This window comes from Astatotilapia calliptera, chromosome 3, assembly GCF_964374335.1.
Source record: "Astatotilapia calliptera chromosome 3, fAstCal68.1, whole genome shotgun sequence".
Classification (NCBI taxonomy): domain Eukaryota; kingdom Metazoa; phylum Chordata; class Actinopteri; order Cichliformes; family Cichlidae; genus Astatotilapia; species Astatotilapia calliptera.
The window spans coordinates 79,695,643-79,718,758 of record NC_137424.1 but is presented as its reverse complement, the minus strand read 5'-3'; the positions used below and the strand labels follow the sequence as shown (position 1 = coordinate 79,718,758).

General features: G+C 43.0%; 1 protein-coding gene across 7 annotated transcripts; it reads right to left on the bottom strand.

Annotated features, from left to right (window-relative positions):
- Positions 1 to 1,275: 1,275 nt before the first annotated feature.
- LOC145425942 (V-set domain containing T-cell activation inhibitor 1-like) lies at positions 1,276 to 22,695 on the bottom strand. 7 transcript variants are annotated; one of them, XR_013906706.1, is made up of 3 exons: positions 9,022 to 11,702; positions 8,823 to 8,912; positions 1,276 to 2,677 (listed from the first exon to the last, which is right to left on the bottom strand). XR_013906706.1 is itself a non-coding variant. In XM_080299455.1 (2 exons), exons 1-2 carry the CDS (start codon positions 22,320 to 22,322, stop codon positions 2,289 to 2,291), a joined length of 426 nt encoding a protein of 141 aa, XP_080155581.1. In that variant the 5' UTR covers positions 22,323 to 22,695; the 3' UTR covers positions 1,276 to 2,288. The 7 variants fall into 7 exon arrangements, 1 of the variants encoding a protein (XP_080155581.1); XR_013906707.1 differs by having other exon boundaries at positions 9,280 to 11,648; XR_013906705.1 differs by lacking the exon at positions 1,276 to 2,677 and having other exon boundaries at positions 5,191 to 8,912; positions 9,022 to 9,207; positions 9,280 to 11,673.
- Positions 22,696 to 23,116: the final 421 nt, after the last annotated feature.

The window sequence follows — 23,116 nt, the reverse complement described above, 5'->3', positions numbered from 1 at the left end:
TGAAGTGTGGCTTTACAAGGCAGCAGGACAGACTCCACCCCTGAATCCACCTCCACCTTGTAAACTGAGAGGACAACAAAAGACACCATGATCCATCAGCTGTGGTGGTCACATGACCTCCCTGTCCCCTCATTGTCTTCTAGTCTCAGTCAGATTGTGTCTCAGTTTGTTCCTGATGTGTTGCTGACTCGTTCTTTGGTAACTAGTCTGCAGCGTCCTGTAAAGTGCTGCAGACGTGTTGGATGAAGAGCAGAAGAACAGACAGACTGAGCCTCCACAGTCGGCCATGCCTCACACGGCTCTTTACTTTGGGCTTCAGCATTAGCAACGTGTCTGAGGAGGATGTCCGTTCGAGAGACCATAACTGCGCCTTTTTTGAAATTCACTTGAGGACACGCCGTTGGATAAACGCGTCTATTTTAAACTTAAGGAGAATGTGTCACAAAGCTGAATGACTATGGAAGAAAACTAAAGTGGAAGTGCACAGGCTCTCTCAGAGATCTCATGCTCTCCTTAAATGAAATGGTGAAAATGGCTGCTCTGATTTTTCTAGGTTCTGTGAGATTATTATATTATCTTATGCCACGTTATACCCCTGATTAATGATTGTGAAATTATTATGTAGTCTTAGTTTGCATTATTCTCCTGACTTAGAAGAAGGTGATAACGATTACATTTGTTAAACTGATTTGCATTACATTAGACTGCTGATTTATTGTGTATGAATGATATTGTTTATGATGCATTATACTGCTGAGTTATAAGAAATGCTGTTTTCAGAGAGTCAGGACCTTGTTGTCTGATAGTAGAGGAGACAGAGAGCACATTCCACGGGAGCTTCACTCCCACCGTTGTTGAAGGCAGACGAAATAGGGAGCCAAGGCCATAAGTCAGGCTCGCTTTTGATTAGAGAGTCCCAAACATGATAGCTTGAACCAAGTTTGAATAATTAAGAGACCAATTGAGGAACATAATAAGTGAGGGGGGCGTAGTAGGGAAAGGTGTTTGTTTTTGTCTCATGTCTCAGAGGGTGTTGTCTCAGTCCCTCGGCCAGAGGACGGGTAGAGAGGGTCAGAGCGAGGGCAGTGGACCTGGGAACGGTGACCCGGGCCCATGATGCCATTGATGGACATGGAGGCGGCTGAGTGGGTCGAGGAGTGACACAGCGCAACGTATGGTGACCTCTTGTGGTCAAGAGGTCAAAAGCGGGAGTGTGGAGATCAGGGAAATATTTTACTGATGATTTCATAACCATCATCATTACCATTACATTAATTATCATTTCATCAAAGCATTTATTGAAGCTGTTGGCCTTACGTTAAAACTTGTATTACAGGTGCAGTCAACCTATTACATACATACTTTCAGTTCGGTTATTATCCACATGAGAATTGGCCTCTCTTTTCATAAGTCAGAGTGAGGTCGATACACACACACACACACACACACACACACACACACACACACACACACACACACACACACACACACACACACAGTAGTTAAGTTCATGTTTTGGGTAAGAGTGGCAGACACAATTTTTCATGTTTTCAGGAGATAAGCGAAAAGTTAGACGTCAACAGAATGCACCTGGCCTACAGACGGAGAAAATGTTCTTTTCCCATGTGTCAAAAGTCAACAGAACATTTGTGGTTTGAAACTTACGTCTGTATTGTATCTGTTTGACGTAAGAGGAGGCGTCAGAAAATATTCCCTGATGCTATAAGACAGTTGCATGTGTAATTTTGGGGCGAGATCGATGCTGAATGTTTTACAGTGTTCATCTCCCACACTGCGTGTATTCATTAAATCATTGTTTGACCAACTCTTCTGGACCAATTGTTGTTTTTGTGCTCACCCTCAATATTTGAACCCATTTAACAGTTCATATCAGAAAAGTTTTGTTTGACTGTTGTGTCTCGAGCTGCCTCACCTATAAAGCAGACAGCAACAAAAGTCTGATTTTCTGTTGATAAGATCAAAACAATCAATGACAAATCTCCCCAAAGCTTTCTTGTTCTGGCATCTCACTCCTGGTCTACTTTTACACCTGTGACATTTGATGATATGGTGACCCTGGTAGATAAAAAGAAGCCGTCTTCAGTTCCCTCAGATATTCTCCCCTCAAAGCTTTGTAGCAAAGTCTTTGACACTATTGGTCCTTGGGTTGTAAATCTTTTCAGTGCTTTTCTTCAGACTGGAGTGTTCCCAGTGTTTTTAAACATGCCATTGTGGAACCAAAGCTCAGAAAACCCAGCTTAGATCCAACATTACATCAACATTATAGATCAATTTCTCAATTTGTGATTGTCTACAGCAGAGTTTTGGTTTGATGTTGACCTTTGACCTGCAGTGGGACATCTCTCAGTCTCCATTCTCAGTCTAAATGATCTGACAGAGCAGGTGTAGGTGGCGCTGTCAGACAGTTGGAGGTTGGTCAGGTTCAGGCTGAGCTCTCCAGTTTCCAGAGCGTCAGTCTTCATGGATGTTCGGCCGCTGTAACGCTGGTTTGGATCTTTCAGTTTGTCTCCTTGAAGCTGGTGGACGGTTGGAGGACTGAGGTCGGAGCGACTCCACACCACTGTGGGGCTGTCCAGTTCAAAAGTGGGAAACTCACAGGGCAGCAGGACAAACAACTCTCCCTCATACAGCTCCACAGCTGAGGCATGCTGGGAAACTGAGGACACAGACAGAGTCCATGTGTCACTTTGAGGTAAAGATCAAACGTGGACAATTTCAGTTACAGAATATAAAATATCTACATAAAGAAATAAAATCACTGTTACACCTGAATAAACTGTGTGAAGGTAAAATAAATAAATACAATAAAGTGTAACCGAGGACAAGGTAGGAGGTAGGAGGGGCAAGGAAATAAATTGATCATTTATTTATTACATTAGTAAAACATACAATTTCCCAGTTATTTCCAGACAGGCCTTGCAACACATCCTGCTGATATCCCAGCTGCACATGACACTTACCACACAAACGGTGAAAAATAACACAACACTGCAAACCGTCACACCCTGTTTAGAGACACTGCAATCGATTTACCTGCGGGTATGCACTGCAAACAATTTGAGTCTCAGCACAGCTGGGAATCAGCGCTATGCATGACCTGCAATCTGGGAGATAAAGGGAAGTGGCACAAACAAATAAGCAAAAAACAAAAAGGGAGGTTAGTCCGCCCTTACACAACTCATTCAATCATCAACCGCCCTTACGGCTGGACGGACTAACCAACACAAAGTTACAAATCAATCAAAAGAACGGAAAACTGAGAGGCAGAGACAGGACAGCTGAAAAACACAAACAACATTATCGATTGAAATGTTACCCAATAAAATATCAGTTTTATTAAACCATTCAAAATCACAAAACTAAAACAAGCCGTCAATATACCTACAATACTGATCAATTTGCAGTCGATCTAGGATTTGATCAATTCTTCTATTAAAACTCGTGGTCACACCACAATATACCCACTCGCACTCGAGTGAATTCATCGCCTCTGGTTTTTTCCACAGACCTCACCCCACACACCTACTACCTTTTCGAAGCTCTTCAGCCAATCACCTGGCAGAGAGCAACAAACTGCCAGGTGACACTTGTTACAAAAGGAAGAAATAAGACGTGGTATGAGTGAAAAGTCTGAGTTCAGCTCCTCGGCTCATAGAAACACTGATTTCCTTTTATTAATGAGGCGTCTGTGGGAACAGGTAGGAGGCTCCTGATTGGTTCATAAGGTGTGAATAAATGTGTCATGTAGCAGGAAGCAAAGCCACATCAGGCTTTAGAAGGAATTCATGAAGGTCTGAAATCTGTCTGCAGTGCAGTGGAGTGATCTCCTCTCTTTGAGTTAGAAGTCTGGAAGTTTAGGAAGCAGCTGGACTTCAGGAAGCACAAATGTGATGAAGGTGAAGGTGTGGAGCGCTGTGTCAGGCTCTGCTGTGGAAATTAACTTTTGCAATATTTTCAACTGGAAAAAGAAGCAGGGTATGAACTTTGTAGCTCAATACAAAGCTCAGGGGTTAAAGGTCAAAGGTCACCCAGTCTGTGAGCAGAATCCTTAATGCAAGAAAACAACTTTCCAAGACTTTTCCCAAATTCCAGGTCAGATTTCATTGGTCAGAGAAAAGAACATCAAATTTGGATCCAGTACTCGTGTCACGACATCCTGACTGCTGATCAGCTGATCCGTCCTTCCATTGTTCATCAGAGGACGAGGAAACGTTACCACTGAGTTCAGTTTGGACAATCCACCAATCACAGAGCTCCATCAGTGATCTTACAGTAACTACATTCGCCAGCAGAGCTTTGATTGCACTTCTCTCCACCACCACTAGATGTCTCCACACTCTGTGCTGACTCCAATGAATGATCAGAGCTGCTGAGTCTGAACCTCTTTACTCGGTTGGAGGCGGCTGCTGCAGCCTCACCCTGACGCACACAAAGCTCCACCTTCAGTTCTGACACTGAAACATACACTGTAGCTAAAATGATGCAGATGTGACCGTCAGCAGCTGGATTTCCTCTCCATAGACGTGTTTCCATGCTGATCACAAAAAAGCAACAACTCAGACAGATCATTAGATACAGCAGCTTTAACTGTAACAGTGTAATTGTAGAGTCTTTACAATGTAAAGTGCATGAAGGCAACTGTTGCTGTGATTTGATGCTATGTTAATAAAACTGAATGAATAAGTGCTGATATTTATCCAGATTGTCTCTCTGATTGATCTCTATGACCAGCCTCAGTAATAACTTCCAGCCAGCAGCCTCGTCCCTGCAGGTGTGCTCACACAAAGCTCCCCGTCCATCAGTGCTTTAATCATGATTTAAAACTTTCTCTAATAAATCACTTTCATGCTGCCTCAGACTAAAAGCCTTTATTTCACCCACCTCTCTTAGCTGTTTAACTGATTCATAGTTTTTATTTTATTGAAAACATTCAACCATTTAAAAGATTATTAATTTTTATCAACAGATTTTTAACAGGGACTGAAGGAAACTGTTTCCAGGGCCTACTCCGTGGATCGGCTTCCTCCGAGGCGTGGACGTCTATCAGCAGAGAATGTCCCTTAGTCTGTAACACAGTCAAATATATTCTCAAGTAATATTCAAGCATGCCATTCAGCGTGTTAGTACGAGCTCGGGAGCAGCTTGGGAGAACAAGAAAACAGAGACTGCTTTAGATTGTCTTCCCAAAGTGACTCAACTTTATTCACAAGTACAACAGTTTATATAGAGGGTAAAATTCATGAGACAGCAGATTATCAGTTTAAACCAGTACAGACCAAGATAAGGCAGCGTCTTCCTGCCCTTGGGTGAAGAAGCATCCTTTGTGTAGTTTATTAGTTCAGCTACAATTGTGATTATCTCAGCGACATATTTTCAAGGCACAAAACGAAGAGTTCTTACATTAGTGAAATCTGAAACAAACCATTTGGCCTTCAACAGGCGTCTAAAAGATTAAGAAACTAATGTAGCTGAGGGAGTGATCTCTGTGGTATTTCAACCTTGTACCAGCCTGTGATTCTCACACATCAATTCTTGGGTCAAAGAGAAAAACACTGAAACAAAGGGGCCTTATTGAATGACAGAGTTTTCCTGCATGATGTCACTATAAAACAATATCCAGTAAATGCTCCCATGGTACTAAAATACCTAACAGGGACTATAAGGAAAGAGGACCTTTATCCCATATTAGCTCCTCTTAATAATAATCACATAACAGTAGGTGCCTGCAGATCTTTGTCCATGTTTTACATCCTTCTTTACACAGATGTCTTTTCATATTTGATGTCATGTTAATTTGAAAGCGGAGCCCTCCATCTGCCACAGCGATGTTACCTGCATCACTTTACTTTATAGCGGCTGGAAGATTTCTGAAAGTCACCAAAAACAACAAAAGTGGGACTTCCTGCTTCTCACAGAGGACTTCCTGCCAGTTCAGACAGAAAAAAATAACCTATAAGTATATAAATAAGTATGAACAACATTTCTTCATTCACATGACCTTTGACCTCGGACCGCTGAAGCTGGCTGACCTTTTCTGCTTCCTCTTCCATCCATTTCAAATTAAAGGCCCTCCTAATAGCTGCTGGACAGTTTTGTACTAACAAGGCTTTTATTGTGAAACACTGAGAAACAGTTGGAAACACTGATTTTGTTTTTTTAAGAGCATGTGTTGCTCTGACAAACGCTGCGTTCCTTACTGTGAGAGACAGAGTGTCTCCTCCGTCTGTGTTTAGCTTCCTGTGAGGACAGGAAGTGATGCGAAGGCTTATGACGTGTGAAACTATGAGGAAGCTGAACTCTGTGGCAGTCTGCCGTGATGTTTGGCTGCACACACTAAACTGAGCTGAAAGAGAGTGTGTGTGTTTTAGTATGCAACAAGAAGTGAAACACACACACACAGCAGCTGCTTTCAACACACACACTCAGTTTGTTCACATGAGGACAAAAAAACTTTATTTAACTAGGCTTGTGTGACAAGAAGACAGGAGAGTCTGAGTTCAAGGCTCTGCTCAGATGAATCCCACAAGCTCGGCAAGTTTCTGTGGCAGCTTCACCTGAGACACGAGGAGGGAGGAGACAAGGACGCTGAGGATGGTGCAAGGTTAAATGTAAGGAGAGAACCAGAACAACAAAGAGGCCTCCTCCTCCTTTATGGGAAACACGATGAGGCGAAGGAGACCCGACGAGAAGGCGCTCAGAGTACGTGACTGCTCTAAATGGAGGCAGCTTCATGGTGCGATGGTCAACAGGTGTGGGTCTGTTGAAACATCCTGAAGGTGGAGTTTGACTGCAGGCTGCAAGCAGTCACACTTCATGACAGCGCTCATCTCCCTGCTGCACCACGGCTCCGTCTAACTCTTCCTCTTTATTTCCAGATTAGCGATCAGCAGGCATGAAGTCATCACCTGTGTGGGCCTCATTTACTAACGTTTCTATGGAAAAGTTCAAACTTCTTGGAGTTTTCACACAAAATTTCCATAATCAGATTTATGATGTGCTGTTCTTCTTCTCTGTGTTGTAGCCTCCTAATGACACCCCGTTTGTGCTCCAGTGGATGATGAGAGTCAAACCTTAAATACTGATCCATATGCGTAGGTTTACGGTACACGTCAGGTTGTAGACGTCCCCCATTACTGATGGGAATCTCACAGTCTAAGAAGGCTAACCTGCCACTTGTTATTATTTGTATTATTTTGATATTATTGAGCCATGATGGCGCCTTTGAAACTCTGCGTCTGCTCTTCTTCTGCTCCATCCAGATCTTTGCATCACCTTGTTTTACACACTGACTCCATCAGGTTACAGAGAGCTAAGTGATGAATGACTGTTTCATGCCACAGACTGCAGATCAGTCAGTGTTCTGATGGCGCTGATCTGTCATCACAGTCACATGACTTCCCCTTGTGTGAATTAATGTGTTCTATTTAGTTCTGCAGTATTTTATTTCTAGAGTACATCTGCATTTTATTCATTTCACACAAACTGTTGATGTAATGTCATCAAATGTCCACTAGATGTCAGTAGCCATCGGTGGACCGAGTACATCAACCTCTCTGAATACATACATGTGCGCTTAAATGAGCTCACATTATTGATCTGGACTGATGGATCGCCTTTGTTTTTATAGTCAGTGTTACCATGGAAACGACACTAACACACTATCTAGACATACAGTGGATTTGTTTGACTTCAGTCTTGATTCTGCATGGAAACAATAACCTGACATCTTTGATCATAAGTTTCAGAGCGTCGCCTGTAACCATGGTTACTGACCTGCAGCCTGACGTCACTCTGAGCAGCTGCATGTATGAATGTACACACAGGTACGCAGCTGTACGTGAGTGCTGTCAACACACACACATGCACAAGTATATAAAGGTCTGTACCCCTGTGTCCTGCTCCCAAGAGCAAGAAGGAGCTCTGAGCAGCGTCACCTCCACTGCTGAGAACACCAACATGTCCACTAAAGCTTTGCTGGCTTTGATTCTTCTCTGCCTGTTTACAACTTCTGTAGGTGAGTGTTTGCATGAGAAAGATGGAAATCCTGTGTTTTGTCTGCACAGCAGTGTTCATGCACAGGTATATGTGTCTGTTTCTACACGCGTGCATCATTTAGACTCTTCTGATGTTGGAAAGAAAATGAAAACAGCGTTTTCTTCTCTTATGTGACCAAAATTCTGCTGTTTTCTTTTCTATTCTACGTGTTTATTTTTGCATTTCTGTGAAGATTCAGACATCGGCGCTAATTATCTTCCACATGTCCAGTGTTTTTATTACCGTGTGCTCGAATATCAGATTTGGAAGGACCGCTTGATTGTTTGAAGTCTCTGTGCTAAATGACAGATCCTGATTCAAGCGCGAGAAGTAAAAGCAGTGATTTGAGGTTCTCATCTTTACGGTTTTGGATATATTCTTGTTTAAGCATTGCCTGAGATTTCAGTGTGCAGAAAAAGGACATGAAAATGAGTGGAAAGAGCATTTTTATATACAACATTTGATACATGAAGACACATTTTGACAGCAGTGGCGTTTCCACGCCAGATTTACCAGGGTGGGCTCTGGGTGTTTTTTCATGGGGGCACAGAACCAAAACCAGAGGCAACATTGAACTGTTTCATCTATGAAGTGAATTTATTTGGAGCACAAACAAAGTGAACGAACATTTAACAATCAAACAGGAGATTTCACACCCTGCACATCTTTAAAAAGCACTGACTGACATCACTGTGGACCGAAACGCCTGCATGCATGGCAACAGGCAGAGTCCATAGTTACAGAGAAGTTGAGGAGGACTTTCCTACCGGCTGGGCTGGAAGCTGCGCCTCCTGTCCCCCATTCATGTGGTGGGGGTCGTCCTCACACTGGGGGGTCGTCCTCCCTCCTGCTGATGTCTGAAAAGAGACGGATGTGGAGTAAACATGAGGCTGTAACTGAGAGCTACAGTAACTTATTACTTTATCTTTTCATTAGTGTTAATGATACTGTGTGGAGTGTAATCACAGGGCAGCCCGTGTCCTCCTCTCTGTAGTTCCCTCACGCTCTCCATCTCCATCTTTGCTATCAGGGAACAAATGTCTGCTTTTCTTTAATGTCAGCTGATGTTGTTCCAGCTGTGACGCTGAGCTCCTGTCTCAGCTTCATGTTTCATGTACGGTTAAAGTAAAAGGATGAAGTCTGTCTCTGAGCCTGTGCGGACCGGATTTGTTCAGTGTTAAAGCCATGAAGCTGGATTTCACAGTGACGAACCGTATCGCTTACCTTCGTCTCTTCACCTGTTTCCACGTTAGTCTGCTTTAACGATTCGCGCTTCTTTCTGAGCGCGAATGTGCTGAGAGAGCGAGTGTGCAGCGCCCTAAAGAGTCCGTGATAAACACAAACTAGAACACTAGTTCCAGTCCCAGCGCTAAATTAATTCGTCTCTTCAGGCTTCACAGGACCGCGGGACAGTGAGCCGTGATTGTGAGCCGCGGTGGAGACACCCGCCTCTCGTCCGCCGCACAAGTCTTTTCTCCTGCGCTGATCACAAACGTGGACGCGCGTTCACATACCAAACATACGGGCGCGCGCACACATACAAGCAGCCTGATTGGATCATATTAAAAAAATCATTAAAAATCATCCCTGAGAGTCGACGTGACACTTTCTTCCTCTGCTCCACCTGCTCTACACCTGTGCTGAGTGTCATCTCAACCAGCTTTCATACTCTCGAGAAATTAAAGACAAACTTTACACTTAAACTTAAAATCAACTTGAAAACTTTAAAGGAATGTGATAATGTCATGTTAAACATTTAAGAAAAATAATCTGTGATAGCTGAGGTGAATTTCTCAACAGACTCCTCTTCTTTGACATCCACACTACACGTGTTTCACCTCAATCCACTACATAATTCTGGAGACATTGCAGGGCTTTTTGGGTCACTCCTGGACGATTGGGGAGGGGACCAGAGAAAACGACGAGTCCAACATTGTTTCGGCAAAGTTCCACGCACAATGGCACCTGCTCTGGCCCCTGGAAGACAATTGACTTCTAACTTAAATGTGCTCAGAGCAGAAAAACAGCATATAAGAACGACTCCATTTACATGTCTCAGAAAAGAATTGCCAATTACCAGAGTTTGATCCCCAGGGGGTGTCGCAGAGGGGGGGAATGGTCAGACACATGAACAGGTTGGTGGTGTTCTGAGGCATCTGTTTATGACTATCCTTCTTCCTCACCATCACACAGTCACCCTGTTTGCCCGGCTGTCTAGCTACAGGTTTTTCAATGACATGAAGCCGAGTCTCCAATTCAGTGAGCTGCAAACAGGCTACATTTATTTCAAGTGTCATTACTGCTTAAGAAGGCTGAGGAGTAACTAAACATCTGACACAGTGAGCAGGACAGTGCAGGAGGGACAGGTGAAGAGGCCATGCTGCTAGCGAGTCGGCTAAGAGCCAAGCTAGCAAAACCCTCAAGACACAATAAGTGATTACTGACAATAATTAGCAAGTGAATACACAGAGAGTGTGCTCCAGATGAAGCACGTCAAGATTACACTATGAAATAAGACGTTTTTCTATAAGTTTTTTACTGAATTGGCTACGCAGGCAAGCTACACAAAAGCACCACTGAAGCTCGAGCACGTGTCAAAATAATTCATGCAATGCTTCAGGAACACTGTGCCGAGGCTTGGTTCATCTGAACAGAGTTAGTGATCAGTCATCAAGTTCTGCTTCAGCTTTGGTGTCTCTGTGCGAGCGATAGTGAACCAGTGTGTGTGGTAATGAGAGTCGTCATGGAGCCAGCGAGGAAAAGAGGACGCTCTGCTTGTTGCTAAATAACAACCAGGCCATCAGCAATTCTGCCCCCGGGTCTGAAATGTACAGTGACAGAACTTTAACATAACGTTAAACAGAAGCTGTCAGCTCGGCTCTGTTAAGTGGACAGTCATAATGAAGAAGTTGTAGATTCAATCCTCCTTTCATAAGTTTGGCCACCAGATGTCACCAAAAAGGTGTTGGAAAGCCTCGAGTAATGAACCCTTTTTCAACTTGAGCTTCAGAAAGTTTCATTTGGCCCTCACTACCACTGTGTGTGTTGTAACAGGAACAGAATGTGATGCTCCACCACAAAGAGAGCAAACACCAAGTGACAGCAACACCGGAAGTCAGAAGACAAAATGTAAGAACCCCGAATCTCTTCTACACCTCACTTTTATACCTGCTCACCCTTGGAGATCCAATCAAGTTGTTGACATTTAATCATGTGACATCCTCCTGTCTTTCACTAACTTGGCCTTTACCCACTGTGACAGTGATGTGAATCATAAAATACAATAAAAAGTATCACAAGAGGAGCGTACAGCAGGTCTCCTCTGCTGAAGGCTCCTGTGTTTGGCACAGCAAAGCATTCAGACCATGAGTGTGCTTGCTACAACAGCCACACAAGATTTAAATGATAATAATAATAACTATAATTTTTTTAAAAACAACTTTTTTTCCTTTTATCTTCTCGAACAACAAGGTCTACATATAACTTTTTTCCTGGGAGACATCACTCAGCAGCAAAAGGAGCTTTTAGACCCTACTTGATGCATCGCCGGGCGGATGAGTAATCCACTTCAGATTCCATCTGCTATTTAAGTTACCTGAACTGGAGACTCTGTGGACAGTCAAACACTGACTGCACTATTTATGTATCAACCTTTAGACGCACAAACACTGATCAGTGATCAATCCACTCTGCAGTTTACGATCCAAGTCCCAGCAGATGAAAACTGAAAGACTTTCAAATCACATGAGCCAATATTTTATTCACAACAGAACATAAATGCTTGTTTGTTTGTGTGTGTGTGTGTGTGTGTGTGTGTGTGTGTGTGTGTGGGACTGTTTGTCAGGTACTTGAAACAATGATTCCCAGTCTCAGTGATACCAACACTCTCTGTCCTGTTTTGTCTCGTCTCCTGCAGACCTGACAATCATCAGAGCTGTGCGTGGACAGGATGTCGTTCTGCCGTGTCAAGTTCATAAAGATTATCCCATCGCGGCTGTGGTGTGGAGGAGAATTGACATGAAGCCAGTCGAAGTGCTTTTGTACCAGAGCAAGACGTCTCATCAAGCCAACAAGTATCCACCTTCAAGGAGCCGCATGCATCTGATGGATAGAAGGATGAACAATGGAAATTTGTCCTCGGCTCTGCAGAATGTGACTGAGAGTGGAATATATGAGTGTCTGGCCATCGACACAGAAATGCACCAGTCGAAGACTCCCATTGAGAACGCTGACACCATCATCATCATCCAGCTGATAATTGATCCAGAGGGTGAGTTTGTAGAGTCGTCCACAATCCTTTCTCTCTGATCCTTATACAGCACCAAATCACAACTACAGTTACCTTGGTTACGCTGCAGTCTAGGCTGCTGGGGGATTCCCATGATGCACTGAGTGTTTCTTCGTCACTCACTCTGTGTTTAGACACCTCTCTGCATTGAATCATTAGTAATTATTAATCCCTGGCTCTCTTCCCCAGCGTGTCTTTTGTCCTGTCCACGTCCCCTCACCTCAGCCGGCCTCTCAGATGGCTGCGCGTGGTTCTTTTCCTGTCACCAAACTGCTTGCTTAAGGGGGGTAAGGGGTGCACTGCAGGACACTTGGAGCATTGTTCTTTCAGTTACAGCCCCTTGATTATTTAATTTGATCAAGAAAGAAATTAATATTAAAGAGAATTTAAAGCAGTATGAAGGCCCTTTGATGCACACATGAGGCTGAGGTACTAGGAGTTATAGGACTTGGGTTGGCCCACTTTTAACTTCAGAACTGTCTTAATCCTTCAAGGCATAAATGCAACATGGTGCTGGAAACCTTCCTCTGACATTTTCTTTTATGAAGATATTGGTGATGAGACTTTGTAGAAAGCAGGGATCAGATCATGTCTCACACCTGTCTCCTGTTTCTCACCTGCAGCTCCAACACTGAATGCTGGCGAGAGGCAGTTTGCTCCACCTACGTCTCTTCTGGTATTTTTGATTTTGGGTCTTCTCTCATGTTTCTGTTTCTCTCTTTAATCTTGATGATGCTGTAAACACCGACCTCTGACCTGAAACTCCTGCCTCTGAGTTTAAACAGAAACTTATTTGATGTTTTCATTCATTTGGTTTTTATTTTGCTTTGGGATTTTTTTTTTCATATAACAGCTTTCATTTAATGTGTGATGTGACATTTTTCACTTACAGCTAAATACACAAGCACTCACTGTGGCTGTGAGGATAAGTGATTATGCTGAGATTACATGTAAAGGGTGGAAACTGTTTTCTTTTAGTGGTTTGTCTTTAAAGATAATCACAGTGGTTGATTCACCGCAGTTTTCCTCTTATATCTACAGTTTTCATGGGTCATGTTTTAAGGGAGGTACTTGTTTAGCATGTTTGTACTCACAGGCAGGACTCACAGTAGTTTCACTGACTTTTATGATGAAAACAAGACGATAACTAAACACCTCTGTCAGTAAACAAGATCCAATCAGAAGTGCAGTAAGTTTAAAGCACACGTTTGATCTGCCCCCACCAAACGGTGCAGCTCTTTTAGCAAACAGTGAAACTGTTTCTCATCCACTGTGACCAAAACTAAATGACACTGTTGTCAAAAGACTCTGCACACGTTCACGAACAGACTGAATTTACTCCACTAACAGTACAGACCAATGTTAGCCAATCAAATCAGTATTTGTGGAGCATCAAATATCACTGCAGCAACTATCAGCGTGTTGCACATGAACACAGTCAGTAACAGGCAACTAGCATGGCTAACATTAATGCTAATGAAGGCATGGCTAGCGTGTGTCGTCACTGGGCATGCTTGCTATGCTATAAACTGATGCTATGCTAGAGTGTTAATGGTTCCTGTAGTCCATGATTTAGAGCAGGGGTGTCACACTGACTTTACATGTCAGACCACATGCAGTAATTATATTTATAAATGGCTTTAAACGCACATTCAGCCTGTGAGACTCATTGATACTCAGTCAGACTCTGAGCCGCGGTTCTGCCCATATGGAAAAGATCTATATAAATCTCATAAAGTTTGTATCTGTCTTGTGTGAAACTTGTATGAAAAGCATATAAGAGTGAAAACAGATATAAGATCCCTTGAAAAATTATATAAATGAAATGTGCCTTATATAAGAAGTAGGCCAAATCTGATGCAAGTCTTTTATAAGTTTTTCTATTTTTTTTCCATATGGGTGTGCTACATGCTCACATTTCTGCATCTCTGTATTTCAGAGACACTTTGTATTAACTTTATTTAATCTAATATTCAACTCTGAACTCTAACTTTAGTCTTTTTAACAGAGGCTATTTTTTAAAACTTGCTGTCCTTCTTTAGCATAATGGTGTGACCCAGTCTGTCTTAGCATGTGATTGGCTGCATGGTCCCACCTCTGTCTGCATGGAGACCAGCAGGGCTGAAGATTCAGCTCCACATTAATCATTAATAATAACTGACATATGAACGTGTATCAGGGCCTGATGTGGCCCGCTGGCCGTATGTTGGACACCCCTGCTTTAGCTGCTGAGTCATGGCTGAACGGGCACAAACAGAGTCATGCTCAGACTTGTTTCTCACTACTCTCTGTGAAAAAAGAAAGAAAACAAACCCACTCATGATCGTCAGAGTGTACATTTGATTTATTTGATGCTTCTGTCGACATGAACAATAGAAAAGCAGCTGCTTAAATCCTTTTGCTGCACAGATGATAACGTCTCACGTGCAGTCTGGGAGTGACGGCGATTTCACTCTCTGGTGTGAAAAAGAACTGGTGTGGTGGGAGCAGCGATGTGTGTGTGTGCACTGCACAGAGTGACTGTGGGGATGAAGGAGCTGCTCCGTGGCTGTAACAGTCAGCAGGAGGTGGAGGTGCTGTCCACCATGAGGACAAATAAAGCTTTAGAATTGAACAGCTCGCTTGGTTTGCACAGTATCTGTGAGAGTTGTATCATATGCACCATATGCACTTTACAATCACAACGACTTAATGATGTAGAATATGAACCAACAGGCCACATGCTGACTCTGAAACAAAGTGCCATTAGAGCTGATCCAGAGCAGGCAGCTTCAACGCTGACTCAGCAGCAGTGAGCCTGATATTTCTTTGTAGCATAGCTCGAGTGCTGCTTTGTTTCCTTTGCTTTGTGTCTCTATCTGTAGCGTCGTGACTGTACGACAATTATCCTGTGATGCACCGTGAAACAGCAAGCGCCGTACGAAACAGACTCAAACACTTAGCCGTCTGTGTTTAACTTTACAAATCGTTCTCTGCTGTGCAGCTTCGCTACTTTCAAGAAACACAGTGTTTGTTTTCAGTAAGTCTTTTAAAATGTACTCTCTAAAAAAACACACACACACACACACACACACACACACACACACACACACACACACACACACACACACACACACACACACACACACACACACACACCAAACCAAAGGAATCTATTTTCAAACTGAAGTGTTTATGCTTTCAGTCCGTGTAGCTGCTGATACTTAACACGTGAGTGTTGTCTGAAGAAGAGGACTCTGTTGCCATGGTAATCCCTGCATGAATGGATGCTCTTAGCCTCGTTTTGTTATTATTTTTCTCTAATTCTCAGAATTTTCCCCAAGTCTGAAAATAACACACCAGGACATAATCACTATCATGTTTTAGCAAATAAACGGTCTCTAATTTTACGGCAGTTTGGTTTTAATGGAGAGAGAAAGAAAACTCGAGGAAAAAAAAACAGGTGAAAGTTTCACAGCGTTGACTTGTTTGTGAGCAAACTTTCAGACTGGGCAGGCCTAATGATGATGTCCCTCTGTGTAAGTCATCGTCTGTTCTTTAATGTAGAAAAGCCTTTTTAAAAGCTGCCTTCGGCTCGTGTGCAGCCTGACACAGTGTTATCTCTGGGATTTCCCTCAGGTCTGCTGAAAGTGTCCTTAAAGTTGAATATTGTGACAAAGTGAATGTAACAGTGAGACTGAGCTGCTCCGTCTGTTTCTGCTGACTTCAGCTCCTTAAACATCCTGATTTATCAGCACTGCAGGGACACGAATGTCACTGTTACAGAGACGCACACACAGAGCAGGAATGTGACTGAATATCACTGACAGGAAAAACACCTTCAGCCTCAAACATGCAGTCAGCTGCTGCACTGGCCTAATGACAGACGTGAGCTGAGCTCAGGGAGCAGCAGAGGGTGGAGGCTCATTTCATACGTCTTTAAACTCAGCAGTGTGAAATCCAAAGAGACTGACATGTGACAGAGAAAAGCATCAGTGCTGTCGGCTCCAGCCTCACTTTATAGTTTGCTTTTATTTCTCTGGATGATGCAGGGAGCCTGGCTCAGCAGCTGCTGTCATGTTGTAACCGTGTTCCTGTGACTGTACTGTGATAACTCTGTGACCATGTGATGGACTTACTGTTGATGCTGTCCTGTATTAAAGTGTTACTGCAGCCGACCTGTCTGTGTGTCACTGTCTGTGGACTGCAGCGTCTTCAGCAGCAGCTGTTTGCTGTTTGCACCATCCGCTCAGATATTCTTCAGTTTAAACGTCTTTATTTCATCTGTGCTTAATACTCAACAATGAGGCTACATCGAATGTTAAATGTCTTGTTATTCTCCTCAACTCAGAAACTGCTAAAATATAATGACACTCAAACTGGAGTGTTGTAAAAATTGTGTGTATGTGTGTGTGGGGGGGCTTTAGGAAGGCAGCAGCGATGGTGTGAATGAATGCAGCAGCCCAACCCACCAGGCTCTGATTGATGCAGCTGGCCTCCAAGGCCCCATGTGTGTGTGCAAAATAGCCAATTACTACATTACACTTTACTACACTAACGAGTAAAGAGGACTGTTAGCCTGTCAGCTTGTGGAGCATCAAATATCACTGCAGCGACAATCAGCACGTAGCACATGAACACAGTAACAGGAAGCTAGCATGGCTAATGCTAACTGCTAATGAAGGCACAGCTAGCATGTGTCGTCAGTGACCGGGCATGCTTGCTCTTCTATATGTTGATGCTATGCTAGAGCGTTGACAGTTCCTGTTATCCATGATTCACACCAGGGGCGTCACACTGACTTTACATGGGGGGCGACAGACAGCCCCCTTTGACCTTAATGGGCCGGACCAGTGGAACTTCCTGTCACTGTGAAGGAGTCACATATTTAACTGTTTTTCTACATGATGAAGAAAAAGTCACAATGACAGAAATCTGTCAGCACGACTCTTTAAACTGTCAGAAATCAAATGACAGAAAAATAGCTCATAGCTCATCGTTAGTCTTAAAAACCTGAAGTTTCTATAGCATAAAGTGAAAAAAGAAGGTTTTCTGCCTTTAAAAGTTTATTGCTAAATTACTTTGTGTACTATGAATAAGTAAGGTTTGTATCTGCAAGAAAAGCTGTAAAACTATGAAAATTCAAAATGTCTGCTTGTGCTTGATTGTTGTGAGCAGCAGATCAAACAAGTTAAAATAATCAATTATAATCGGGCTGATTCTTATGTATCACCTTGCTACTCTCAACACGTGCCACATTCACACAAGCACTGTTTCTATGCTTTAAGTGCTTACTAACTACCATTCACACACATTCATACTGCGATGGATGCACCAGAGAAAACTTGGTGTTAATATCTTGCCCAAGAATATTTGGCATGCAGAGTAGGGGGAGCCAGGGATTGAACCACCAACCTTCCGATCAGTAGATGACCCGCTCTGAGCTACAGCCGTCCCCAATGTAATGTCTAATTATTATTGTAGAGGCTAAGCCTACGCTTGAAGCCACTGAGGTGGTCGTTAACGGGGATGACGCGATGTCACTGGTATGCATGAATTAAGTTCACAGTCCAATAAATCCAGCAGTATGTATCTTGTCCTTTTTGGTCTTTATTCCGTATCGACATAGCATAACAGCACAACGGTCACAAACTGTTTGCCTTCTCAATGACACACCTGACGCCGATTACGTGCGTCTACCTTAAATACCTTTACATTACATAATCAAAACAGAAAAAGGTGACCTCTAGTGACCACATAAGGTATTAACCCAAGAATGGCTCCTACAATTATAAAGAGCTTTTAAGGTACATTCAGACCTGTGCAACTCACTCAGACTCTTAACTGTAGCTCTGTGCTACATGCTGACATTTCTGCTAATCAAACTTTGAATAAAATTTATTTAATCTAATATTCAACTCTGAACTCTAACTTTAGTACTTTTAACAGAGGCTATTTTTATGCAGTGTTTTCATAAAAGCCTTATTTTTATGTATTTGCTTCTACCAGGGAGAACACATGAGGTTAAAGGACAAGTTAGAGACCTTTTGTCTCTACAATGGAGAACAGCTTTTTAAACTCTGCACTCAGCTTTGTGTCTCCAACATCACTGATATACAGACAGATTGATATATGGACCTGCAGCGGAGTTTAGGCCCAGACATGGCTAGTGACGTCAGACCTGATGGATTAAAAAAGTTAAATTTAATTGAATCTAATCTAATAACTTTAATCTCAGCCAAACCGATTTACTCACGAACAAATAAAACACTGAAAAAGCCAAACAATAACATTTTTAAGTTATCAAAGTGACTTATATATCATGTTTAACCCGAGTAGTGAAAGACCGCGGGGCTTTGAAGACGATGTGTCGGTCGGCTCAGATATTTGAAGTTCACACAGCTACATTCTCACCTGAAAACGTGTTAAAAGTTTTTTGCAAACAAGAAAGAGAAATAAGAGCAATATTAAAACTAAGTCGCTGCCGCCATTGGTGGAAACTGGAATTGGCTGGGCCGCGCTATGAATTCTGCGATATGGTTTTTCAATTTTGTTGTCCGGGTGGAATATCGGGAGAAATTCAGGAGAATGGTGGCTCCGGGAGGTTTTCGGGAGGGGCACTGAAATTCGGGATTCTCCCGGAAAAATCGGGAGGGTTGGCATGTATGGTTGTGGCAACATCACTAACCTTGTCAAACACCTCAGAGTAAATCATATCACAGAATATGACGAGCGTATGTTGAGGCGAACTGAAGAGGAGGAGAGGGACAGGTGCTGCTAGGGCGAGACAGACGTCTCTCACAGAGTCCTTTAGTGCTGCAGGCAGGCAACGTGTTCAAATAGCACAACTTCAGTTTTTTTATTTCTATATGATGAACTCTGGATTATTAAGTGATAAGAACAAGTAATCTGATGCCCTGTAATCATTATGATGCTATAATTTGAGATACAATAAATAAAATAAGTTTATGTACAAAGTATCGTATCGGATCAGTATCGTCGATACCATCCTGAATTTAGGGCTTTGGAGCGTGATGTCACGGGGGTGGGCGTGGAAAGGATTTTGGCCCGATCCGCCATTTTTGGGGTCTAGCGCAAGTGAAAAGGGAGCGAAGTCACACACAACAGCCACGGTTTGTATTTGCTGTGTGGTCGGCTGCAATGTTCGATCACACGACCGGCAAGAGAATAAGGTTGGAAATGGTTTATCTTTTCATTCTTTCCCAACCTGGAAGCAACATGAGGCGCCTAGCCTGGATAGCAGCTGTGAGACGAGCTGACGTGCAGTTCTCTTCCATCTCCAAATATCTGTTGGTGCTCCAGACATTTTCATTCCGGTAAGTTCTAACTATGTTCATATCACTCTTTATAGCCTATTAGTTTTATTTTCTATGCGCTCTGAGCTCATAGCAAATTAGAACAAACATCCTAATGAGTGATTTTGCAGAACTACCTTCTATTTATAGAGTTGCTAATTATTTGGCATTATTGCAGCACCAGGTGGAGCACCAGTCTGATCACAGGTTGGAGGAAACATGGTGGATGGTCACGTGAGCTGTAGTCAGCTGATAAACAATCAGATCAAACACAGAAAACAGGATGAAGCTTCATCACAAACAAGACATACATGAGTATAAAACATGTCAGACTGAAAATGAGACGTCAACAGCATCACAAACAATGTTTAAAGCTTCCACGTGGTTTTACATTTTCTACATGGAAACAGGAAGTGCTGCTTTTCATTTGAAAAGTCACATTTATGGATGTGGACGTGGAAAAGTACAAATCTGGCAGCCTTTGTTGGACATGAAGTCGGTAATGTGTCTGCGTGACAGCTGTGGAAGCACAGGAGCAACGTCTGTGGGAAAATTCACAAAGCAACACGTCTATACCACTCTGACATGTTTGAAGATTTTTCACAATAAAATCCATGATTTGGTTTAAATGAAACTTTCTTCACCTTGTAAGGAAACATTTTGTGGACACGATTGTTTTCCAGCTAACAAAGTTAGTCCAGTGAGAGACAGCAGGAGGAGCAGAGGTCAGCTCATTGTGACAGCGGTCAAACAGATGTGATGGGTAACAGCACACACAGGTGTGTTTCATCTCCACACACACAAACCACAGCAACACTGACTCCACACTCAGCCTCCCAGTGACTGTGAGCTTACCCGTGTCACCGGTGCCACCCACTGTGGACCCCTCTGTGTCATGTGATGGCAATACAGGACGTTTTCCACAAACAGCTCCACACTGAGTCCTGGCTTCAGTGGGTGAGTCCATCCAGCAGAGATGTGGAGACACAAAGCTGCTGGACAGTTTGAGGTGTTACATTTCAGTTCAGGTTCATGTTTGTGCACTAGAACCAGATGTAGAAGTTTCAGCATGAAAGCACTCGATGATGGGCAGCTTGATTGAGAGAGGGTGAGAGAAAGAAAAAAACAACCCACGGCTCGCGTCGTTCACGTCGAAGATCCAGCTCTAAGTTAAAGTCTGAGTTCAGCTCGTCGGCTCATGGAAACACTGATTTCCTTTTATTAATGAGGCGTCTGTGGGGACAGGCAGGAGGCTCCTGATTGGTTCATAAGGTGTGAATAAATGTGTCATGTAGATGGAAGCAAAGCCACATCAGGCCTTAGAAAGAATTCATGAAGGTCTGAAATCTGTCTGCAGTGCAGTGGAGTGATCTCCTACCTTTGAATGGCTTCAGGCCTCAAGCAGAGGGAAAAGAATGAAGATATAAACTTTGTAGCTAAAAACAAAGCTCAGTGTCAAATTTGGATCATTATCACTTAATTTAGTTTGGACAATCCACCAATCACAGAGCTCCATCAGAGACCTTACAGCACAGGTGTCGAACTCCAGGCCTCGAGGGCCGGCGTCCTGCAGGTTGTGGATGTGTCCTTGATCCAACACAGCTGATTTAAATGTCTAAAATACCTCCTCAACATGTCTCAAAGTTCTCCAGAAGCCTGGTAATGAACAAATCATTTTAATCAGGTGTGTTGACCCAGGGTGATATCTAAAACCTGCAGGACACCGGCCCTCGGAGCCTGGAGTTCGACACCTCTGCCTTACAGTAACTGTTGTTGTTACACTATCTCTTACCGTATATTACTAAATCTCCATTTGCACTATTTGCTTATTTGCACTACTCTGCCTGGTTTACACTCAATGTCATTTACCCTTACTTGAATATTGTATATTGTATAGCTTTCTTGTTATACGTAAAATTGTATTGTATTTATTTAAATTTTTACTTTTTAATTATTTTATTTGCATTTTTTAATCACTCTCTTATATTTAAATGTTCATTTGCTATTTTATCTAGGGTTTGAGAGTAACGAAATTTCTATTCTCTGTATGTCCTGTACATGTGGCAGAATTGACAAATAAAGTTGACTTGACTTGACTACATTCACCAGCAGAGCTTTGATCGCACTTCTCTCCACGACCACTAGATGTCCCCACACTCTGTGCTGACTCCAATGATCAGAGCTGCTGAGCCTGTTTGCAGACAGAGGAGGAGCTCCTGGTGATCCGTGTGGCACTAAAAAGCTCTGATAACGTCCATCCAGCAGCTGATAACAGGGACATTTGGTGCCATGTCAGAGCTGCACAGTCAATCATCCGTTTGGCTCTTTAGTTTGAAGAGTTCAAAGCAGCAGCAGAGAATCTAAAGTGTGTCACACAGCACCAAGTTTCCTTTGGTCACATATGAAATGTGAGTCAGAGCTTCAGCTACACAACAACACACACAGCAGCTGATTGTAACACGAGCTCATCTGAAAGGCACCAAGAAGAATCCAGAGATTTGAAAGTTGCTGCTTTGGATTGTTAGTTTGATCAGAATCAGAATCCAGTGTTTGATGGAAATCTCCTCCTGCTGCACTTCAACACATTAAAGAGAGAGAGATGAAAGAAAAGCTGATGATGAGAGCAGAGAGAGGAAGGTGTACTTACCGTGCAGGAGGATCACAAACACCACAAACATCTTCATGTTCCTGTCAAACTCAGAGACTCTTTAAAAGCCCTTCAGGACATCAGCTCACAGCAGCTTCACTTTCCTCTGCTGATCATCTACTGACACTGTCACACTGCTTCACTGTCACAGCTCAGAGTTCAGCTTCACACTTTGTTAAAGCACATCTGTGGAATGAAGTCCGGCCGGCCACAGATCACTTCTGAGGAAAGAGGAGGACGTCGGCTTTCCTCCTAGTTTCACGCCCGAGTTCTCCAAACACAATCGGGGTGGCTGCAGCAGGTGGAGCAGGTCATCTACGAAGTGGATGGTTGGCAGTTCAATCACTCTGCATGCCAAACGATCCTGAGCCCCCACTTCCTCTGTGATGTGTAGAAAAAGTGCTCGTATGACTGGGTGATTGGGGCTTGCTGTGCAGAGTGTGCAGAATCGACTAGAGCTGTAAAACAATCTGTCTGTTTACAGTGACACGCACAAAGCTCCGCCTTCAGTCCTGACACTGAAACATCCACTGAAGCTACAATGATGCAGATGTGACCCTCAGCAGCTGGATTTCCTCTCCATAGATGTGTTTCCATGCAGATCATGGACATAAAGGCTGCTCTGAGAAAAAAGCAACGAATCAGACAAATCATTAGGTACAGGACCTTTAACATCTGCAGATTTATTTATTTAGATTCACTTTCTCCTGTTCAGTCATTACTTTCTTAAAAAAACAACATGCCTGTGAGACCCTGATGCTCAAAGAAATCTCATTATTAATTAATGCTTAAATTTTAAATCCAATTTAAAATGTATTTTTATTGACAGGC